At 43.5% G+C, this 21,953-nt stretch overlaps 4 protein-coding genes across 6 annotated transcripts; 3 read left to right on the forward strand and 1 right to left on the reverse strand.

Annotated features, from left to right (window-relative positions):
* Nucleotides 1–551: 551 nt before the first annotated feature.
* On the forward strand, nt 552–12,317 carry LOC124196182 (dynein regulatory complex protein 11-like). 2 transcript variants are annotated; one of them, XM_046591037.1, is made up of 11 exons: nt 552–659; nt 8,034–8,772; nt 9,400–9,714; nt 9,793–9,925; nt 9,997–10,443; nt 10,518–10,717; nt 10,829–11,026; nt 11,096–11,290; nt 11,384–11,478; nt 11,994–12,075; nt 12,163–12,317. In XM_046591037.1, exons 2-11 carry the CDS (start codon nt 8,215–8,217, stop codon nt 12,280–12,282), a joined length of 2,343 nt encoding a protein of 780 aa, XP_046446993.1. In that variant the 5' UTR covers nt 552–659; nt 8,034–8,214; the 3' UTR covers nt 12,283–12,317. The 2 variants fall into 2 exon arrangements, with proteins under 2 accessions (XP_046446993.1, XP_046446992.1); XM_046591036.1 differs by lacking the exon at nt 552–659 and adding an exon at nt 7,095–7,557.
* On the reverse strand, nt 1,889–4,437 carry LOC124196184 (cyanophycinase-like). Its single transcript, XM_046591039.1, has 6 exons — nt 3,700–4,437; nt 3,478–3,630; nt 3,134–3,406; nt 2,787–3,062; nt 2,570–2,711; nt 1,889–2,506 (listed from the first exon to the last, which is right to left on the reverse strand). Exons 1-6 carry the CDS (start codon nt 3,835–3,837, stop codon nt 2,184–2,186), a joined length of 1,305 nt encoding a protein of 434 aa, XP_046446995.1. The 5' UTR covers nt 3,838–4,437; the 3' UTR covers nt 1,889–2,183.
* Nucleotides 12,304–16,467, forward strand: LOC124196183. Its single transcript, XM_046591038.1, has 5 exons — nt 12,304–12,723; nt 12,862–13,115; nt 13,363–13,835; nt 13,902–14,559; nt 14,799–16,467. The coding sequence occupies exons 1-5, from the start codon at nt 12,690–12,692 to the stop codon at nt 15,327–15,329; spliced, it is 1,950 nt and encodes a 649-aa protein (XP_046446994.1). The 5' UTR covers nt 12,304–12,689; the 3' UTR covers nt 15,330–16,467.
* A 312-nt stretch (nt 16,468–16,779) lies between these two features.
* LOC124196186 lies at nt 16,780–19,763 on the forward strand. Of its 2 annotated transcripts, none has more exons than XM_046591051.1 (3): nt 16,780–17,943; nt 18,505–18,568; nt 18,676–19,362. In XM_046591051.1, exons 1-3 carry the CDS (start codon nt 17,788–17,790, stop codon nt 18,705–18,707), a joined length of 252 nt encoding a protein of 83 aa, XP_046447007.1. In that variant the 5' UTR covers nt 16,780–17,787; the 3' UTR covers nt 18,708–19,362. The 2 variants fall into 2 exon arrangements, with proteins under 2 accessions (XP_046447007.1, XP_046447006.1); XM_046591050.1 differs by lacking the exon at nt 18,676–19,362 and adding an exon at nt 19,369–19,763 and having other exon boundaries at nt 16,786–17,943.
* Nucleotides 19,764–21,953: the final 2,190 nt, after the last annotated feature.

Consider the following 21,953-nt stretch of genomic DNA (forward strand, 5'->3'; position numbering starts at 1 on the left):
TCTAAGTCTCCCTGCTCTCCACCATTGTATTCCTGTACCATGCTCTCCCACTAGTCCACTCCACGATGTTTGGCGGGCAAATAAAACTGAGTATGCTAATGGAATGATGATGGGAGCTTAGATAGAAGAGTTAAACTTATTCAACATTTTTGAAATTTTAGCATCCTATAATGCAATTTGTTTGCAAGCTGTAACCTTCTTGAAGCAGATTTGAGGCCTGAGCCAGCCATCGAACAAAAAGATATGCAAGTTTTCTATTGCTGGCAATGACCTGTCATCAACAATCATCAACAATCACAGTATCATACTGAGTTGTGTTGCTTTTATTCCTGCGACCACATTTTGATGATGCATGACTTTCATAAATACTGTGTATTACATGGCACCCATTACTAGTACCACAGTCTAGTCTGAGATATCTATGCTAGTACCTTCAATCCTTCCATTCGTGAAAAATTTTCAACTTTTCCTTACTTGTTGTTTCTTTCAATATTTATCGTAACCTATTTTTTATTTTTTTTTCATCTAGATCAAATCAGCATCCCGTTTGTGAGTGTGGGTGCATTCACGAGGATGCCGGACGCTTATCCTGCCTGGTGGATTCAACTTCTGCAGATGAAGCACTTGTGGATGCCTGGCCGTATTTCCCAGGCTTAAAGGTAGGACGAATGTTATCTCTACTCTTCCTTTTTGACTATTTGGTGACGTTGATTATATATCGTGACATAGTACGGAATACGTTATGCTTGAGTTAGGCAATTGACTGGAACTGTTTTCTCTTGCCGTTTTGGTCAGTTAGGGTTCATTAACCAACTCATTTGTTGAACGACTGCAGATTAGTCCCGGTTTTTTACCTCACAACCTGGTGTGCGGGTAAAGAATCAAATTCGAAAATCTTTTAACTTTAAAAACTTGAAGCAAAGTGCAAAATAGAAAATTTTATGATCAAGAGGAAACTGCCGTCACACACTCACACCGTCACTTCCTCTCTTTATTGCGGCTGAAAAATTGAAAAATTATGACGTAGTGTTGTGTATAAAGTGTTGCGCATGAAAAAGAGTTAAAATGGCAGAAATTCAATGGTATGAAGATGATGAGTTGATGACCCTCGCTACATTTTCCCTCACCTGATCCGTTTTATGGTCGACGCAACTATTTCTTTTTCAAAGCGGCTTCTTTCAAATCTCCCGATTTTCCCTGAGATTCTATCTCGGTTAACGACTCTCCCACCTACCACCCAAAAGATGACGCAATCGTGTAAAAGTGAATAAAAGGGAAACATTTCCAATAACAAATCGTTGAAAATCAAATAACTTTAATTCGTGGTTCTAGTTTTTCACCTTTTCAATTTATGATACACTTTTCGGGTTGTAGATGTCGTGACAGTGCACGGTAATGTTATATCATCAAGTACAGATTTCAAGTTATCTGCACTTCATGTGTATATTTTCAGTTTGATTTGATGAAGTAACGCACAACAAAAATAATTCTTAAAATGAAATCCTTGTATTTGCACATGGTGAATTTTTTCTCCGCAAGATGCTGACACTTACGTAACCAAACGTGAATTGCCGAATCACGCTTTTGGTTACAACAAAGGCTTTAGGTGTTTTTTTTTTCTTTTTTTTTTCTTTCTTTAATAGGGTAGATTCACATCTAAGCCACCGTTTAGCAATAAAGTATAAATACGTCTAAACTTTTTTACGGAGTACTTTCCTTGGCAATCCCAAAATAGCGGTCAGTATTGTTTATTCCCGTTATCGTTGGTGCCATGGTCGAAAATAACTTTTTAAAAGTAGTAATTAATACAAATTTCATTTGAAACATTTCTCGGAAAACGACGCTTTTAAACTAGAAAATTTCATGCCAATTCTAGACAACATCGAGCTCTTTACAAGTAACATTTATTAACGCTGTTTTCGTCACGAATTCATAAAGTTTTTTCCCGCTCTTTTTGAACGTCCATTCTACCACTAGAGAAATGTAATTTTGTATGTTGTTTGTTTGTTTTTCGAATTTGTAAATTCACTTCAAACGCTGCGGTGGCTTTACTAAAAATATTTTGCACCACATTGAAAATAACTGAAATCAATCAAATCACAAATTGTCTGACGTCTAAAAATACGATGAAAGTCATGTAAGGAACAAAAGTACCAGGCCCTTTTTTTGTTTTTGTTTGTTTTTTACAATATTCCTAGCACTTTGACTGAAGCTAGCATTCGTTGAAAGGAAGCGACATAAGTGTTGTTCAAATCACCGGGAAGATCAGCCCCCATACCGGCGGCACGCGTCCGATCCAAGTCCACTCGGACACCGGGAATCATGGGGACGATCGATGATGGCGAGTAATTAGTCACGTTCAACTCCTTGCAATCGATAAGTCGACGAGCTGTTTCACGCCATTGAGACGGTCCGCCACGAGAAAGGATATCGTTGGAAGGGACGGCATTTTTGAACCACTCTTGGCCAGTGATGTTCGTCTTCCAAGACGGAAAAGTCACTTCCCCTATAAATACCAATATAATTAAAAAATTGACTAACAGAGGGCAACAATTATGTATCATGTTACCTGTCGTAAGATCTATAACGTCGTCCACAGTGAAGAATGAAAACGTGACATTCTCGTACAAGGCATTCGCTATCGACTGAGTTGGAATATCAGAAACGTCGAGGTAGAAGACACCGCTAACAGCCCACCGCGCAGTCATAACCTTTCAACAAATTATTAATAAAATTGAATTCATTTTGCTTTAAAAAGGTAGAGGGGGAAAACCAAGTATTTGTACTTTGGCGACAGGTCGAGTGAGAGGACTTTTGACAATGAGAGCCGCGTTCTCGTCGACGCCGAGGCCTTTGGGGGTGTCGCTTTCGACGAGCGTCCTCATCAGTCGCACTTCGCGACCCTTTTCACTCAATTGGCTTTCTATCACGTAGTCCACGTTGAGGAGATTGAGGCCACCTTCCTTGTGAAAAGAGAAAGGAGTACGGGGGAAAGAGACGAATCGAGTCCCAGTCACCAGGGCGCTGATGGAATCGCCTCCTAAAATGATGGCCGACTTGCTCTAGAAACCGATGCGTCAAACAGTGAAGTTCCCTTAAATGATTAGAGTTTACTTGAAAGTTCTAAACTTACCATGACGGCGGCATTTCCAGCCACCATTCCACCTCGATTCAAAACTGTTTTGATGGCCGCCAATACCAGCGAATCCTTACCAGACGGACGTAGTGTATCAATCAAATTTTGGCGTTTGTAGCTTGCGCTTTCGTAACAGACAGCGCCAGCGGGCGGCTCTTCTGTTCCATCACTCGGTCTGACCAGTGAAGAGACCCAGTTCAAAAAATTCCAGGATCGATCTTCCGAGTCTTCAACGATAAAAATCCCCGTCTGATCCTCGACTAACTTGGCCTATAAACAAATCACAAATCCACGAAACTTTTGAATTGAATTTCTTGGTAAGATTTTATTCGGTAACTTACCACTTTAGGATCATTTGCGCCAATTGCAGACACTGGGATCCCTATGGCTTTAGCTCCGTAGAGTCGGACGAAATTGTCAATCACTTTTTCACCTTCTAATGTATTCAGTTTAGAAGCTGAGATGACTCCGATTCTAGCCACGCCCGATCCGCCCTATATTTTTTTAATCGATTGCTTTTTTAAATCTGCCAATCACAGTAAAAAATGTGTCAAAATACTTACAGCCAAATCGACCATTTTGTTCCAGATTTGTGTATTGTCGTCTCTTAAATTACCGCCGATGAGAACTAAATTCTGACCGACTGTCAGAGTAAACCACGACATTGAGATGATGATGACGGATGAAATTAAGCGACACATTTTCGTTTTTCACTTGCAAGTGGGAAAGGAAACACTTCCAACGACGTACTGACTACTGACGTACTGACTACGTTTGGTCTGGCTACTGACTTTTTTACAGCTGGTGAACTGCAGATATAATGTTCAGCTGTTTGAAATTCTGAATGTGTCAACATCTGAGCCACATGTGGACAAATACAAAAAAAGAAGGGCGTTTCTATAAAATGTACCGGACAGAGTTAGAGAATGATAATGCGGTTTGTTGCCCATTTCAAGGCCTTTCAGCTATTTAGTGGTTTAAGCCATTACTGTGAATTTGTTTATTTTCTCACCCACCCTTATTACCTTGATGCACAAGAAGGGATAGCAATGCGCATTACTTTTCTTTTTTGTAAAAGCTTTTTTTTTTTTTAAATAACACGTTTATGAAAATTACGACATCAATTCCAACAATTGAAAGTGGATCTCTGACCAGGTATAAATATGTCATACGAACCAGTTCATTCGTGATCAAAAGGGCTTGTTTTTAAAAGTGAGTAGTTAAACCAACTCTTAAACAAATCTAGAAAATTCAAAACGATTGAGCGCAATTACAGTACGCAATTATAAAATCCGAATAAAATGTTCTAAAAAACAAACACATGATCAATAAAAGTGAAATTCAAATTGTTTGTGAAATCGAAAATGTTGGGCAAGAATTCAATCCGGAACGCACCGGAACGTACCTATGCAGTTGTTTTACGCGCATCATTGAATAACAAAACAAATAGGCTAACTCCTGTTGCGCAACGACAACAGCTGCGGTTTTTAGATCAGCATCAAGATTTCTCCTGAAAAAGAGGAAAAAGAATTGTGGATGGATCACTTTCCGTATGTTATTTTTGTTTTCGTCTATTACTATATAATGGAGCTAGGTGAAATCCTTAATATAGTAATATATTGTTAGGTTATCATGAAATAAAGAAGGCAAACATTTGCGTTATTCCATTTGTACTTAGCTGGTGTTTTGTGAAACAATTATTATGGGGGTCTGTTTTGTCTTTTGGTATTTAATTTTAAAATGTTTACGTTAAATACCTGGTAGCTTGCAATGTTGGAAAGGTCTCTTTAACAACTTTAAATATTGGAAAAAAAATGTACACATAAATGTTCAAATGTCTTTTACTTGCGCTAGATGACGTCAGTGTTCATTTGTTGCACGAAAACCGCACGCGTGATAACGTGACACGACAGGAGTTTGATTTGCTCCGATAGATGGCGTCATCAGCTTCGTGAAAGAAACCAAATCGACTTGTTTCGCAATTTTACCATTCACGTCGGTAATAAATATTCAACACATTGAGCCGCCAGCCTGTTGTTTAAAAGTGACAACTGGCCGGACCGTAAAGCGGGCATTCCCGCAACAGTAAAAGGGAAAACCCGTTTCCCTACCTAATCTCGACCCCTTCCCAACTATTTTAGTTCCAACAACGACTAAAAGGCCATCATCCTGCATATTTCACGCATGTGCGTTGACTTGTTGGCACAAGCGGTGGCCATCGTTTGGCGTCAATCGTTCAATTGCACCACAAAATGGCAGCAAATTTGAAATTTCACACAGCCAGCTATTAATTCTGTTCAGGGGGTTCTTTCCCTTTCAGATTTACAAAAATTCACGATCTAGCTTCATTTCACATTTGAAATGTTGTTGTTGTTAGCCCTAATCACAAGTCAAAAAATCTAAATGAGAACAAGGTGTTTCAAAAAGGAAAATAGGAATTTGTAAATAAACCAGCACAAGGTAGAAAATGTTATTGAAGAGAAAAAAGTGTGCTGATGGAATACTTTCACGGATCTACCAACATCAATCCGAATCGCAATTGGAAAGGCAATTAATCAATTGAAAACAAATGTGATGATGAAAGAATCTGCAATAACTGCGTTCCTTTTAGTGTCCTCTCGCGATCGACTTGATTAATTGTGTTTTCAAATGAACCACGTGACGCACATGCTGTATCAGGTTGGACGTCTGACATAGACAACCCCACCCATTCCGATACGCACATTATAATTTATTCCCGACCGGCGTGACTCGAGCCGCGCTGCATGACGAAACAGACCGACGTTGTCATTTTGAGAATCTGTCATGCGTCATTTTTTCGATCCTGCTCGGAAATGAGTGACACATCCTCCGCTCACCTTACCTGTATCTCATGACTCATGACTCTTCCCTCGCTTGATTCGTGAGCAATAAGCTTTAGATCTGAATTGACTAGTTTACCTTGACTTCCTGCTCGCGTGACAAACCTGATAAGACATTACGTACCTTCGACCTTTATTCTAGCTCCATTTTCATTGTTTTTCTATGATTGAGTCACTCGCTGCACACCGTTTGGGCATAACCGTCCTATCACTCAATGCCGTCGCTCGTCAACTTTGACACTTTATTTGCATAGCAGTGATTATTTCAGAATGGACTCGTAAAAGTACTATTAGACAATCTGTAAACGGAGATTTCATTTTCAAAATCATTAAGCAACTGTGTAGTACATCCGCGATATCGCCAAAGTATTTATTTCCCCTAGCTTCTTTATGTGTCGGGACTTCCCTTTTTCCCAGTGTTTAAAGGTCGTCGTCACCTTGTGGTCTTGCACGCGTTACCAGCCGGCGGCGTCAAGTTTGGTGATCGTAATCGGCAGTGCGTACGTACTCGGGACGAATCTTTATTGTTTAGGCTACCTTGAAAAGTGAAAGAAAAGGAGATTTATCATTTGTTGACTTGCATCTTATTCGTCACAGTATTTCACTTTCAGTTCATAAAAAAACGGTTATAAATTACGAGATACTATACACATTAAAAGCGAAGAAATGCCTCGGCCTCGTTTCAAGTATTATTTGATGGACGAATGATGCTGGGGTTAGAACATTGTGGCCATAAATTTGATGGGATGCCATAAACTCGAGTATTAAAGAAAAAAAGCTTTTTCTTTTTTAAATCAATTATATACTGGGATTTTCTACTGTTTTCTTATAGGAAATAAGGAAGGAAGATTTCCTCACCGGATCATTGAATTATTTTACAGTCCAAATGTGTAACTGCGCATGGGAAAACCGACAAATAATTTGACGGGTACGTCGTATGCATTATACGGTGTATTCTGCGCGTTTATTCAAATGAAATCCCCCAGCAATTCCGGAAAGCTTTGAGAAATGCAATAGCTTTTGCATGTGTAATGTGGATGATTCATAATAAAAATATTTTGCTTGCGTATTTTTTTAGAAAGAACTAGTATTTTACAGCAAAGGGGAAAAGCTTTTACCTGCCAGGTATTTTTTTTTCCAAGTTCAGAAATGGCAATTTAAACAAATTAAAGCCAAATCAAAGTGTTTGCAGATACCGAGTGATTTAGAGATTCACTGCCTGTTTGGTACATTTAACATTAATGTTAAGGATCGACTGGTTAAACCTTCGAAATCTCATTCTAAATTGAACTTCTGAGTTCTCAGTATTGAAATATTATGAATTACGCAAGTTTGATGGCCAGCTAAAATCCATTACGAATTCCAAATACGTCGCACCCCACAATAATTCCCTGTGCTGTAACACCAACCACCAACAACATACAGTAGTCTCAATACACAATCACCGTGGCAACGTTAAATCGATACGTCAGCTGGCCCGATTCCGTAGCGTCATCGGGACTAGGTCCACGCGACATCGACTAGCGAATAGAATCGTGAAAAACTTATAGTGATGTCTAAGTAAGTATACATTTATTCACGCAGTAATTGTTATCTAATAGACCCCCTGTTCCATTTCCTACATTTTCGAGACTTTGTCCGGTCATTTACAAGCATGTCTGCTACTACGCTCCCGCGGTACGTTAAACCCCGGCTGACGGGTGAGTAGGTCAGGTTTGAATGCACAATTGTCAATCTGGACATGGTGGATCGAGTGCTTTTATGTATATTGAATCAAGTGGGAATTCGGGTTGGTTAGCTAGCTTCAATATGCCGTACCTTGTCGGTCGGCGATGGCGCCGTGCCCTTGTTTGGAGTTGCTCCGGAATTATTCAGAAGCTCTCGCTCCACAGTCTATTACACTGCGCAGTATGCATAATGTGTCAAACCCGTGAAGACTCGGGTCGATTCTGAATCGTATAATATAGCTAGTGTAGAGACGGCGACAAATTGTGTCTAGTGAATGTGACAGTTGATTTTTCGTCATTGTGTGACAGGACGGACTTGAACGAATTGTGGCGCTGGGCCGAGGACGAGCTGGAGTCGCTGTGGGACCAGGAGAAAGCCATCGTTGCCTCCCTGCCGGAAAAGCACCGCCACGTCCTCTTTTCGCGGCTGTCTCTCGTCTACCTGCGCTACATTGTCGTCGCCCGTCAGCTGGACGTCTGCTACCGGAATATGTTGCATGTCCAGAAGCGTCGCGACATCAGCGCCATCATACGGGCCGTTTTGGGTCGGGTGGTGGAACTCAAGAACGAGCTGGCCAGCCTGGACTTTAACGAAACGCCGTTCGTCGGGACGGCGCTGGCCCAGCTGAAACTGTCGCCCGAGCAAGTCGACCCACCGCTGACGCTCTTCATCGACGGAGACCGCGACGGCAACGCCTCTTTCAGGTCGGCCAGCGAGACGGAGCGCAAGCAGCTGGTCCAGCGAGTCCTCCTCAAACTGGAGCGCAATCCTCGGCGGCAGCTGAGCGCCGACAGCGCCTCGATGACGTGGGATGAGGCCGTGGCTCTGATTCAAATCCACGAGCGGGCCCGCCAGGGCCGCCTACGTTTCAACTTGATGAAGCAGATCCGCCAGCAGAAAATGCTGGCCGGACGCGGCTTGCACAAGCTCAAACCGGCCATGAACACTTACACGGCGGCCATCAAAATTCAGAACGCTTGGCGCAGTTTCCTGGCCCTCAAACGAGTCCGACAGATGCGTCACCAGGAGATGGTCTTTCTCGGAATGGTATGGAATCTCTCTTCACAACTGTCACCATTTCAATAACAAAGTCTACATAATCCAATCATTTATAAAACAGCCATCAATCAGCCAGCGCCAAGTATGGCATGTCAATTTATTACGCCATCCGGGGTTGTGAGTTTGGACAGTTAAATCTGTGTCAACTGACCTTTTAAAAATTTGGAAGGTTGTTTCAATCACTTTTGCTTTTTTTCCGCCCGTAACTCTCAACTGCGTCATGCTGACTGTAGAATGACTTAAATGACATTCGCATCCTCAATGTAAAAAGAGTGTTTGCTCCGGGACTCAAGTACCTACACACTTACAATAGAGCGCTGGCTTTGTGTAGGAAAATGAGATCGGGACGAGGTTATGTGTGCGCACGTTTATATACAACAATCCAGTGTCGAATGCATTATTTATTAGATGTCAAAAGGAAACCCCGCGGAAGCGTCGGGTCCTTGGCCTGCTGGTGAAATTGCGGAGCCTTGAAAGAGGCGCGATGAAATCAGCGCTTCTTCTTTATTCTTTCTTGTTTATCTCTATTCTTTTCATTTTTTTAACGTTCAATGGCATCAAAAATGTTTGATGGATGACTCGAATGTTGAGAGAAAATGACTTGCGAATAAACAGGTCCCGAGGAACTACAAGGAAAATCCGGAGATCATCCGAGCTAAAGAACTTGAGAATCTGAGGACGCTGAGGCAATCGGAACTCGAAGCCCAATACCAAATCGAGCTGGCAGCCCTGCGTGATCGCCAAAGGGACAAGGATGGAGCGGCGATTCGTGAGTCTTTTCTCGAACAAATCCGAACTTGGTACATCGATCACCGAGAGCAGAGCGGGAAGTTCCCTGACCTTCCAGCCGAGGACGAAGGAGGTTCGAAAATGATCTACTCCATGAACGACGGACCATCGGAAACGCCCGTCCCGGTCGTCGTGAAAAAAGTACTAAAAGAAAAAAGTTCAAATTTTTTGGCGCGAAATTTAAAAAAAAATTCCAAAACTTCCGCACTGTCCGCAAAGAAAGATGCAGCTCCGCCGATGGCTAAAACGTCCAGCAGCATGAAACGGGCCGAAGAGGATCGACCCAAAGGTGTCGACATGGCGCCGTCCCAATGGCTCGAAAATATCGTCCACGAAAATCAGAAATATTACGGTCGGTTCTAAACGATCGTGCGCAATTACTGGCGGATGCTGGATTAAATTTCCCTTGTTCTGATTGTGCAGATGTTTGGAGAGACCGGGCAGAGCCGGGAGGAGAAGTTGGCTGGGATGTTGAGCTCCTCAGGGCTCAAGTGTCTGAAGAGTTGAACGACGAGATGCGGCTGGAGGCGGACGTTCAGGCCCGTTACGAGTTGGATCGTCTTAGATCGGCCTACGATCGTGATCGCGGGCGGAAGAGTAAAGGCAAGCGGAAAACGGCCCGCAAGGCGGCCAAGAAGTCCAAGCGAGGGCGCAAAGAGAAAGATTTGACTCCGGATCGGACGCTGGAGTCGCTAGTCGAGGAGCTGGTCCAAGTTGGCATCATCCGCTCCTATCCCAAAGCTGACATCCGGGATTTTCTGGGCTCCGTCGCCGTCGTCGACCCACTTAACCGGAAATGGAAGCGGGACACTTTCCCCGGACTGGGCGACATCCGCAGCGCCCTTATCGAATATTGCATCCTGACTCTGGGTGAAAAACATTTTTCCAATCGATCCTTTACAGAGCAAATGGCTAAAACTGATTTCTTAATTTGATTTGTAAAGGTTCGGAGGAGATCCGGAAGAGAACGCCACTGACTCGATCCATCTTGCTGGCCGGTCCGCACGGCTCGGGTAAAAGCTTTTTGATGCACGCCATATGCAACCACATTGGGGCTACTTTATTTGACATCAGCAACTCGTCGCTGATGGGCCGGTATCCGGGCAAAGCTGGAATGACCATGTTGATCCATCTTATCACCAAAGTATATTCCATGCCACAGCACATCTGTCAGCAGCAGCCGGCGGATTTTCTTTTTTCAAAAAAATAAATAATAACATTTTGAAAAACGCCATTCTTGGTATCTACCTTGAAGGTTTCCAGATTGCTGCAGCCATCTGTGATCGTTATCGAAGACGTCGATCGTCTCTTCATGAAGAAATCGGTGAGGATGGAACGGTGGGACATGCGCCGAATGAGGAAGGAATTGCCGAAAATTCTGAGAGCTATCGTGCCGGAGGATCGAGTCCTCCTGGTGGGCACATCGGCCACTCCCTGGGAATGCGATCAAAGAGTTGAGTTCTTATTTGGCCCTTATATTTCTTCATCTTTTGTAACATTTCCAAGTATTTTTTGAACAAAGAATTTGTCGCAAGTGTTCCAGCGGATGATTGGAATCCCTCCGCCCGATTACGGCACGCGTTTCACCATGTGGGACCACTTTATCCGGCAGGCGACCCGTACGGCCCAGTACACGATGACGCCAGCCGAGTTGACCAATTTGGCCAGGATCTCCGACTCTTACACACCCGGCTCAATAGCTCGCTCCGTCTCTGAAGTAACTAACTCCTTTCTATCACATGGCTAGACAGAAGAAGGAACAGCTTTTTTCTTCTTCTTTTCTTTTTTTTTGAATATTGTGACGTCACAGATATTGAGCGAGCGACGGAAACAGCTGTTGCCACGTCAATTGCTGCGAGCCGACGAGTTCGTGTCGGCCATGGCCCGCTGCGAGCCCATCTACAAGTAAATTTCCCGGAATCAAATTCTTTTAGAGTGTTACTTTTTTCAATCGACATTTTGTGTTTGTTTTTCTTCTTTTTTAAACTCTCTCTCTCTCTCTATCTCTCTCGCCTTTTCTTCTTTTGAAAAAGATTGGGATGGCTGCCAAAAAATGGCGATCTTTCTCTTATATAAATATAAATATAGCCAATGTGAGTCAATAATAAAGGCAGCCGGTTATGGCAGCAGCAGCGTAAAAATAACGCGCGGGCGCGGGGGCGCGCGCAAAAAGGAAGGAAAAAGTTTCGACTTTATTTTGGCCGATTTATTCCGGCGTCAATTTATGACGCCATCCGCGATGTGTATACCAAAAGAAAGGGGGGAGGGGGGCGAGTGTAGAAACCGCTATCTTTTATGACGTCAATTTCAACATTTTAATTTTTTTATTTTCAAAAGATTCCAAAAAAGGGAAGCGACCGATTAAAATTGTAATTGATGTTGATTAGCATCTTTTATTTTTTAATTTACATTTGATTAAGGGAGGATGAAGAGAGTCTGAGAGTGTGGTACGGCAAGACACCGTGTCGACGGAAGCGACACCGAAATGCTGAAACCGAAGAGGTAAAAATTTCATTTTTCTTTTCTTATTGTTTAATTTTAGTCTGGAAATTAAATTCAAGGTAAAAATATTTGGTGATTTAATTACAGGACGATTTTTTGGCTGGGGGCGGAAACGTCAAAGAGAAGAAGAAAAAGAAGAAAAAAAAGAAAGGATCGAAGAAAATGGGCGTGAAATCGACCAAGGCCAAGAAGAAGAGCAAAGCGTAAAACTAGAAATTTCATCCGCCATTTGCACCTTTTTTTAAAAAATGAGAGGAATGACTCGAAAGAAAAGACTAAATTACGATCATTTGGAAGAAGCGTTGCGTAACCCAGCCCCCAGAAAAACAAATGGTGAACCCACCTTTTTGTTTTAGTTTGATCACTTCTCCCTTTTCATTGTATCGACCAAAGGTCGTCCTAGGTCACATGTAACCCAGTTCTGTTCAAACTCTCGACGAATGTGGACGGCCGATTTGCGCGTTGTGTTTACATTGATCTCGAATTTTTTCAAATATAGATTTACTTATTCTTATTTGAATTGAATCAATTCACCCGATTTTATACTCTTGAATCCACTTTTTGTTATTTTGTTTGTTTGAAAGTCTTCCATCGTGTTTCACGCGTATTCAAGCATGTTGAATGCATCCATTTCCACATCAGATGAGGGTAAGTTTATTTTTTTTTTTTTTAAATTAAATGAAAAAGCAAATTCCCGTTTTCAGACTGTGATCGATGGTCTTGCTGTTGAATATCTTTTTTAAATTGTTTGATGACGCAATTCTCCATTTTTTTTATTTCCAATAGTGCGGACGAGTACGATGCAGGATGTGAACGTGGTCCCCACGGTCAGTTCAACAACCTCGTCATCATCGGCCGGTCTTGTGAGCGTCGTCGTCGTTTGTATGACCATCATGGCCGTCTGCGCCCTGGTCTATTTCGCCATCCGTTGCTATTTTGACGAAAGGCGATGGAGGGCCAGCGCCATGCTCTGCAAATGTTTACCACCCGCTTCAGCCGCCTCGCTTGTCGAATGTGGCAATCCGTGCCGATACGTCGAGGTTAGCCATTTTCTTTTTTTATTTATATTTATTCAAACGTTTCTGTATTTGAGGTTTTGATTCTTTTTTCTTGTATTCGGTTTGATGGGGGGTTTGGATCAATACTTTTGTGGCCTTTTTATCCATCGTTGCGGATGTGCCATTAACCTTTTTTTTTTCTTTTATATATTTGATGTTTTTATTGTTTTTCCGGTTGGTTTTTACTGTTGTTGTTGTTGTTGACATTCCTCGCATGTGCCGTTGACAGCGTCGAGCCGTTAATGTGGCTGTGCAAACTGGAGCTCCGTCTGCTGGCGCTGAAGTGGCGACCGGAGCGACAGCGGCTGCGAATTGTTGGCCAATGTCGTCGGATGTTCGCATGTCGGAAGCGAAACGCATTTCGGGCTGCGCCTTCAGCTCGCCGCTGGCCAACGATAACGAGGCGATTCCCAATTGGCGCCCACCGGCGACGGGCTCTAGTCAACGTCATAGCAGTGCTCATCACTATCGTCATTTGCAAAAGTCGAGTCAGCGACAAAAACATCGACACCACCGACAAATCCAGCGCCAATATTACCGCGAGGTGCAGCACCAACAAGATGACGAGTGTCAGCACTACCCGCTGCGGCGCGTCCGTCCCGTTTCCATGATGCCGTCCATCCAGGTCCAATCGCCGTCCAGCTCTGAATCGTATTCGATTCTGGCCATGTCGACCAATTCGAAATCTGCCGCGCTTAACAAGTTGGTCTAAACAATTTCCCCGCCAAAAAAGATTTTAAATTCAATTTTTACTTATATTTTGAAAAGGGAATTTACGCCCATGACGTTTTCCGGATCGGAGGAAGATGATGGAATGTCTCAGATTCACCACCAGTACAGTAAAAGCGGATTATCTGAGGGTCATTCTTATTGCGGCTCTACGAATCCTTACCATCCGCGCTACAATACGCCCGTGTCTGAGATTCACCATAACGACGTGGAAGTGGTTGTGGCGACGGCCGACATTGAACAGGTCGTTCCGGTTGTCGAAATGGAAGAAAAGGAGAATAACGAAGGACGAGAATTCCGACCGGATTTGATGAATCTTTTAATGGACCGCATGGAAGGTCGGAAATGGTCGAGACGGAGTCCGAGTGCTTGCAGCGCGGCTGACGGACTCTCTACATCCGCCGAGCATTCAACGACTCCGGCCGCCACTACTACGACGACGACGACCAACACCACCAACAACACGACGGCCACGACGGTGCAGCTGGTGGACGAAGCGACTCAGAGTTGTCCGTCTTCGGTCGGCGGTTGGATGGCGGGCAATTTGAAAGGTTGCCAGACGTCTAAAACGAACAGCAGTTGCAGTCTGAACGTTGCGGCTTCCGCTGGCTTCGCTCTTCCGCTCGATATTGCCCGATCCGGTCTGCCGCTCAAGGGCACTTTTCCGTCGTTCGAAGTTCTGCCAGGAGGCCGCTTGGTTCGTTTCCAGTTCCTTTTCTTAACACACCACCACCACCACCACTCATTACCATGTGTGGTAGACACATTCACTCCCCCCCTCTCTCCACACTCGTTACGCCTTCGTTGCTCCGCTTCCGTTGGCTTTTTTTATTTTATATCCCCCCACCGTCTTCCACTTATCTTTATTTTTTCATTTCTCAAAAAATTATTTTTCTTTTTTCTTTCTCTTGGGGGGTTGATGTTTGAATTGTACAGATAAGCAGACGGACGCAGACGGATAACGTCAGTCTGGCTTCGCTGGATTGGGATCCTTATGAAAGTGAGCGGTTGCGGTCTGCGACTATGGCTGATCTGTACGACGAGGATTTCGAGGGTGGCGGCGATGGATACCATCGGTTGACGAATGTGGATGAAGGTGTCGAGGGGATGACCGGTTCGGCCACCATGTTGGCGTTGTCTCACGTCTCTGCCGACACGACGTTGCAGGCGTCTCGCATTTCGCATCGATCGGCCTCGTCTCCTTACGTTCTCTGTTACGAGTGTAGCGACGATTTTGGCGTCGCCAGGCGATCGGAATATTTCGTCCCTCGCCACACTTCCAGCTCGAGTCCGGCGAGTCGCAACGCCAATCGACGACGGTCCGTTGCTCCGCCGCCATCACCGCCAGCGCCGCCGAATCTTTCTGCTGGTCTATCGCCGCAACATTCAACCTCTTCCAGCCATCATCTTCAGCCGGATGGCCAAGATGGACGATCGAGTAAATCGGTCAGACCTCGCCGGAAGTGAAATTCATTTGTAATCGATTTTTTTTTCTTGGCGCTTTTTTGGCGCCAAATTCAAATAATCTTGTTTTTTCATTCTCCATTCTTTATTGTATTCACTATTTAGGAAAGTTATCCAATTATTCCGTATGGCGGATTACGGAGAAAAGAGTTCTTTTTCTTTATGTCTCTATGTGTTGTCATGCAAAGGGAAGACTTTATAGTGTATGTACTCCGGGGCCTTATGGGATGACGGATTGCTCCATTCGTCGTCTTTTTAAAAGGGCCATATCCATCCCTTATTTCTAGCGCTCTGCCTCTTGTCTGATTTCGTCTAGGGGGACATTTAGGTTGACTTTTCCTTCTTTCTTTCTTCCGGATGGAGTTAAACCACAAGGACTGGAAAAAGAGTAAAGAAAAAACAACAAAGTAGCAGAGCTGAATGTGGGAGGGTTTAGCAGCCGATTGGGTTGTACGCCACCACCACTCTATATCATTCGCGACGGCATCTAATGCGCGCGCGCACGCAGGCTCGCTCACTCCAACTCGTTTTTTTTTTTATGTGATATGATTTCGTTCACCATCTTTTCACGATCTTGGCCGAGGGAGGCGACAGAAAGAGGGGAAGGGGGTGAGAGATGGAAGTGTTGGCGTAACCCACTTGACGATCGTTACGCGCGCCGTTTCTCTGTCTCTCTCTCTCTGCTGTGTGCTGTGTGTGTGTCTATTCAATTTCAACTGGCGGCTCAATATTTGTTTTTGTCTCTCCCCCTCTGTTTGTTTTTGTTTGTTTCAATTTATTGATGTCAAGACGCCCTAGACTTTATATCGAAGAGAAATCCTGATTTTTTGACGTTAGCCTTATTCGTTTTTTTTTTTTGCTTGTTGATTGTAATATTTGAGTTGTTTTTGAAATTCCCGCCTTGTTTTTGATTGAAAAACGAACTTGAAAAATAACAAATAAGAATGATGTGTTGATTAAAAAGGAAGAACCTGTTTTCTTGTTTATGGGTCGACGCTGTGGTTAGTTGAAACCAAAAGTTGCGTGTACGTCTGGCGAAAGTCGTACATTCTGCCTAGGGTTTAAAATGAAATAGAACTGCACTGGAAAAACCTGCTCCGATTAGATTAGACCGGTTATGATGATTTGATTTGATCTTGTGTTGTGCTCTCCGGTGAAGGGGGGGTACGTTTTGATACTGTGTTACTATTTTTGGTGTTTTTCTTTTACAGGCTTGCCGAACCACTTTTGCTATCGATTGGACGAGAGTGGCTGGCGGAGAGCGAAAGATTAGAATGAGTAATCGTGTCGTCACGGGATTGCAATCAGGTTGAATGGCTGCGATAGAAACAGCAATCATCTACCGAAATCGGCACGTTCAATCATTCACTATTAGTTCGAGTTAACGGACCTCTGAGACATGAGTGAAATGAATGTTTTTTTTTCGTTTTCTTTTTACTCTCTTTCATTCTAGACCCGTCATGAAAGATTATTGCTGTTGCCGGGAACAAAGAAAGAGAACGCTGGCTGTTTGTTATCCTCTAACGAAGGGCTGGAACTCACGCTGCAGCATCGCAAATCCCCCCTCCGCCCTTATTGATGTTGGAGGCTCATTAGAACGGATGGATCGTCAAGTCGTTGTTGTGTTCCCCAACCGTCGGAGTAGCCCTATATTGACATTCTTATTCCTTTTTTTCTTTTCTAGATTTTAGTTAATACTCTTCTTTTGTCACATCTTGCCTTTTAAATTTAGACGCCAAAACTCATCGACAAGACTTTTGAACTTGTCTGTAGAGCGCCAAATGTCTTTTCTCTCTCTCTTTCATCTCCAAAGTTTTTCGGAGCAGTCGGTTGGCTATGTACTACTTTGTGCATTCGCCATCTTTGTCGGCGGATGGTCGTCGTCGAGGACGTTATCGAGTTCCGCCGAAGAGGTTTCTATGTGCATGTGTCCAACGCCGTCCGTATTTTCCCTTTTCATCCGCTTTTGAAGCCGACAAAAAGGAAAAAGAGATGGTGGGGGGAGAGACAGAGAGATCCGAATGTGTGCGCGCGCTTGATGCCAACCTCGACGTCGGGAGGCTCGACTGGCGTCTCCATCCGAATAGCTGTCAGACGTCGAGCGTCTTTGTGAGGTGGTTGTTGCTGTTGCTGTCGTCGATCCCTTTTCCTATATATCTTTGATAGCATTATATATCTTTTCCCTTATAAATTATTTCTTGTCGTCGTTGTTTTTTCATCGGTGAAAGATAACAAGATTATTTGGTTTTTCCTCCCCCTCCCCATCCGTCGTGTGAAAATTCCGCAGCTGTAAATTTTCTGCCGGAATTCGATTACGTTTTCGAAAAAAAAGAGAGACGCTTTTTGGGTTATTGTTGGTTCTCTTTTTGATTGCGGAGAGTTGGAGCGTGTGATTGAGTGATTGGTTGAGTATTGAAAAAGTAATTAAAAGATAGACTGTGGGGGTGCCGCCAGCAGCAGGATGGATGGTCGATTATGGATGTTGACCGTCTTCTTGATGATGGTGGTCGTGTTTCCAGCCGCAACGTCCGCTCTGAGATGTCTCAACTGCAAGGGCTGTTCCAAATTCGAAGATAGTCAAGCGGTGACTTGTCCCTCTTCGGCCGACAGATGTCTGGTAAAATATTATCTTTTTGAGTCGCCAAACATTCTTAACCGACACCTCAAGACAATTTCTAATTGGCCATGTGAAATTTGAATGTTTTTATTTTGCTACTTTCCTCCTTTTTGAATTTGGCGCTTCTTTCGAAAATGGCTTCGATTCAATTGGCTGTTTGGTTTTCCTCTTTTTGCGCTTTCTCTCTCCTTTCCCAGCGTCTTATTTCTTTGGTTTGGCTGGTCCCAGCAGCTCAGCTCAGCTCACAAAGTCAGCAACTGTGCCAGCACAGTTTTGTCGGCATACGGTTTTTTGGTTAGTGTGTCCTTGTTTGATGTACGCTCTTTCCATAGTAAGCAGGGCCATTTTCTTTTCTTTTCCCCGGCTGAGCCATCTGCCATTATACCCATGGCCGACATCATAGCCTATACATGTTTGTAACGCACATACTAACATGTGGGAGAAAAAATCAAACTGAATCGATTGTCATCATTTCAAGAAAATTCCAGTTTTTCCTATTTTTATTTTTAAAAACTACATTTCTCCGTGTTTTTCTTGTATCGTTTTTATTGATTTCTTTAGAAATTGCACCTGCCTTCGGGCCTAATCAACCGCGAATGCGGCGATGAGAAAACCTGCGTCGACAGTAAGTTGAATCATTTCCTTTTTTTCGTACTTCCTGTTTTGTTTTTTGAAATCTACAAATATTTAAATTCTATTCTTCTTTTTTTTATCGTTTGTGATGCTAAACAGCAGACGATATGGCATCCACAGCCAGTGTATAAATAAATGAAAGTAGGGCACAGGGGTTAGATTTCTGCATGCGATTAGACCACGAAGATCCCAGCTCCTCTCTCCCGGTAGGTTATATAGAGGGGCTGTTTATTATCATTCCTTTGCGTGATAACAGAAGAAGGGGGGGGGGAGGGGATCAGCTCTCTTCTGTATAATAACACACTTTCACTTTGCCAAACCGAAAAAAGAAATACGCAAGCATCTGTGTGTGTGTCTCCATATGTCGCCGTCTTCGTGACTATTCACTCGAATGCCCTTCTTCTTCTCAACTCCATTTCCCATCGTGAATATAATCACACAATAGACCCTCCCCGTTTTCTCGTCGTCTCCAGTTGACTTTTCTTCTTCTTCTTCTTGTTCACGAAGCGCATTTTTTGTTCTCTCGGTCGCGGGAGAGAAATTTGGCTTGCAAATTTTCGAAATGCTTTTGATGCCAGACACAATCGAGGAAAAGGGCTGGCAAAAGGAAGGGAAATGAAAAAACATGGCGGTGGCCACACTTAATCTTCATGTGTTTTGTGTGAGATTTGGCATTTATTTTTACTTATATACTGACGAGTGGTTTGATGGAATCCTGTTGTTTATTCCCGTTATACCCCGCACACACGCTGCTGCTCATTTCTGATCTGAACCGAAAATAATTGATAATAGAGAGCAACGATCGCGATCGCTTCCTGGCCGTCCACTGCTGCGAGACCAACATTTGCAACGGCGGAGTCAGCAGCTCACGCTGGACGTCATCGGGAGTCGTCGCGGCTATTCTTCTCCTGTTGGCGACATCCTTCCGTTCCTTTTTCTTCTTCCGCTATTGATTTCGTACACTCCCTTCCAACCACCATCTTTTTCTTTTTATATTTTTTCCCGAGCTCGGTATCGTTCCTCCTCCCGCTTTTTGGTTCTCACGCATTCTATCCACTATATATCCTCCTCCTCCTGCCCCCCTCTCATGTTTCATATTTTTTTCTTTTCCTTCATCAATCTATCTTTTTCTTCTTTTATCTCTTTTTATGGGTGTGTGCCTGATAATACACGGAGCTTCTCCCTTCTGTTTTTCTTCTTCTATTTGCCCCCGTAGAGTAACTGAGGGTTGCGCACAAGATCCTGTGCAGTCCGGGCGTGTGATAATCAAGAAAAAAAAACGAAGGGAGTCTGGCTAGTATATAGTAAGGCTCTTTTCATTTTGGCCATATTCCCAACGGTGGTCGAAATCTCAAGAAAAAACTTGGGCTCTCTCGCCGTGTTTAGATTCTCACTGCCAGCACCACTCACGGCCCTGCTGGAATAAGCCGTCGTCAAACGAATAGAAAAGAGGTCAGCGTGCCATTGGGGCCGTCCTCTTTGCCGCGCTTCTCTTACGTGAATTGAGTTCTGAATGAATTTGTTTTTTTTTCTTTTTTTCAGAATCCCGCTTTGTCAACTGTATAACGTTGGAATAAGAAAAAAAAGAAGAGACTCAACCGTTTGATTTACGACTGTCTGGCTACTCTACAAAAAAATGTCTACAAAGAATAAAAAGGATCACGAAAGTTGTTTCCTCGATGCAATCAGCAGATGGATGGGATGGATGCGGAGCACGTTGGCGTTGGTGTTCCCTCGAGGAAATCACGTCAACCAAATTATGCGATGAATTTGATGAAAATATCAAATGTGCGGTATACTACATTTTATTTTTAAATTTATATAACGAACCCATTCGATTGTGTTGAACGCTCAAAGATAAGATGAAACCACCAATGCCGTAATAGGTCGAGAATGTGGCGACCCCGGTGTGTATCGGCTGTCGGCCGACTATCAGCTGAACCGCCAACGACAAGAATTTTGTACGGAACACCAAAATACCAAGCCAATGAGGAAGTTGCCAAGTTCAAGGTTTTCCAAATGGCCCTTTTATTTTGCCATCCGATGACGACGTGCGTATCGTGTGCCCTACTCCCGATGCCAACCGTAACCGGCTGGAAGAAGGGGGGGTTCTTCTTTTACACGGAAGGTCGGCCCCTCTTTTTCTTTTCTGGTAGTAGAGAACCACTCGAGGGGATTAATTTTGCGGTCGTTTGCTTCGTGTGTGTGATGTCACTTTTTTGAGGTCACGCAACAACAACAACAACAACAATCCGACTGCTGCTGCTGCTGCTGCACAGGTGGTGCAGTTTCCCGCAGTTTCTTTTGGGATTTGAATTCATTTGTTGTCGAGTTATTTTCAGGTTATACGGACTCGATATTTAGCCATCACGCCACTTGGTGGGGAGTCTTTTCGGATGTGCTCTGATAGTTTTCTATCACACTGGCCATCGATGACGTAAGCACGTGCCACTTCCTTAAAAAAACAAAAAAAACAACGTGTGTGTTACGGGGTACAAGGTATTTACAGTTATTACGTCACGAGTCATACCGAAGAAATTTTCTTTCGATTATTTCCAATAAATCAACGGTGCGTATACTACCGGACAAATGTTTCCCGGTAGAACATGTATGTATACTGTGTCGGCCGGCCGCCATTTCTGGGTTTGTTTATCCCGCCGAGCTCGGCCGTTTGAAAGATACTACATGTACCCACGACCTCGATTTCCGTTCGACAAAACTGTTAGTTACATACTGCACTAGATTGCATTGTATATACATTTGTTTCTCGCTTTGTTGGTCATATAATGGACCTTGTTATATTTTTAGATTCTTTTTCCTACCATTTTATTATTTCATTTTTCTGTTCAAATGGCTGTTTCTACTTTTGGAAAGCGAACTACACCTGGTTTAATGGGTGTGTGTGTCGGCTGTGCAGGGCAGAGTACTTACAGAAGACCGTGCTCGTACCGTACAAGGAATACAAGTGACCAGTTGTTATACTATTTTCGACTTCATTATGGCTAAATATGATACGCAATCTTACGAGACCATTACAAAGAGAGTCGGACTCGTATACGACGATCCACCGTTGGTTCGCTGGTGGTGGGAGATTGGGTGGGTTTTATGGGCGACGAGAAAATGAACGCCGAGTATAGGAGTCACTGTAAATTCAGCCATATGCTGTCAAAAAGGAGCTCAACATTTTCTTTTTTCTTTTTTTGAAAAACACTCGCAGCAACAGCGTTGTGGGTTTTTTTTTTCCAGATAAGAAATTAAGGTAAAGTCCTAAAAAGAAATTTTTTGTTGTTGAAATAAGGGAGAGAGCTCGAAGCTAATAAGCAAACGAGCGATGATAATAATGACGGTGGAAGTCGGGCTGCTTATCTGCGTCGTGG

Source organism: Daphnia pulex, chromosome 6 (genome assembly GCF_021134715.1).
Source record: "Daphnia pulex isolate KAP4 chromosome 6, ASM2113471v1".
Classification (NCBI taxonomy): domain Eukaryota; kingdom Metazoa; phylum Arthropoda; class Branchiopoda; order Diplostraca; family Daphniidae; genus Daphnia; species Daphnia pulex.

Excerpts from the sequence above, each read along its gene's own strand:
- LOC124196184 (XM_046591039.1), bottom strand. The coding sequence starts at position 3,837 with ATGTGTCGCTTAATTTCATCCGTCATCATCATCTCAATGTCGTGGTTT. Across the intron at positions 3,063-3,133 it reads CTGGAAATGCCGCCGTCATG|AGCAAGTCGGCCATCATTTT; the intron begins GTAAGTTTAGAA and ends ATCGGTTTCTAG. Across the intron at positions 2,507-2,569 it reads CGTTATAGATCTTACGACAG|GGGAAGTGACTTTTCCGTCT; the intron begins GTAACATGATAC and ends TGGTATTTATAG.
- LOC124196182 (XM_046591036.1), top strand. Across the intron at positions 9,926-9,996 it reads CGAAAATCAGAAATATTACG|ATGTTTGGAGAGACCGGGCA; the intron begins GTCGGTTCTAAA and ends CTGATTGTGCAG. Across the intron at positions 11,291-11,383 it reads TAGCTCGCTCCGTCTCTGAA|ATATTGAGCGAGCGACGGAA; the intron begins GTAACTAACTCC and ends GTGACGTCACAG.
- LOC124196183 (XM_046591038.1), top strand. The coding sequence starts at position 12,690 with ATGTTGAATGCATCCATTTCCACATCAGATGAGG. Across the intron at positions 12,724-12,861 it reads CATTTCCACATCAGATGAGG|TGCGGACGAGTACGATGCAG; the intron begins GTAAGTTTATTT and ends TATTTCCAATAG. Across the intron at positions 13,836-13,901 it reads AAATCTGCCGCGCTTAACAA|GGAATTTACGCCCATGACGT; the intron begins GTTGGTCTAAAC and ends TATTTTGAAAAG.
- LOC124196186 (XM_046591050.1), top strand. The coding sequence starts at position 17,788 with ATGGATGGTCGATTATGGATGTTGACCGTCTTCTTGATGATGGTGGTC. Across the intron at positions 17,944-18,504 it reads CTTCGGCCGACAGATGTCTG|AAATTGCACCTGCCTTCGGG; the intron begins GTAAAATATTAT and ends TGATTTCTTTAG. Across the intron at positions 18,569-19,368 it reads TGAGAAAACCTGCGTCGACA|AGAGCAACGATCGCGATCGC; the intron begins GTAAGTTGAATC and ends AATTGATAATAG.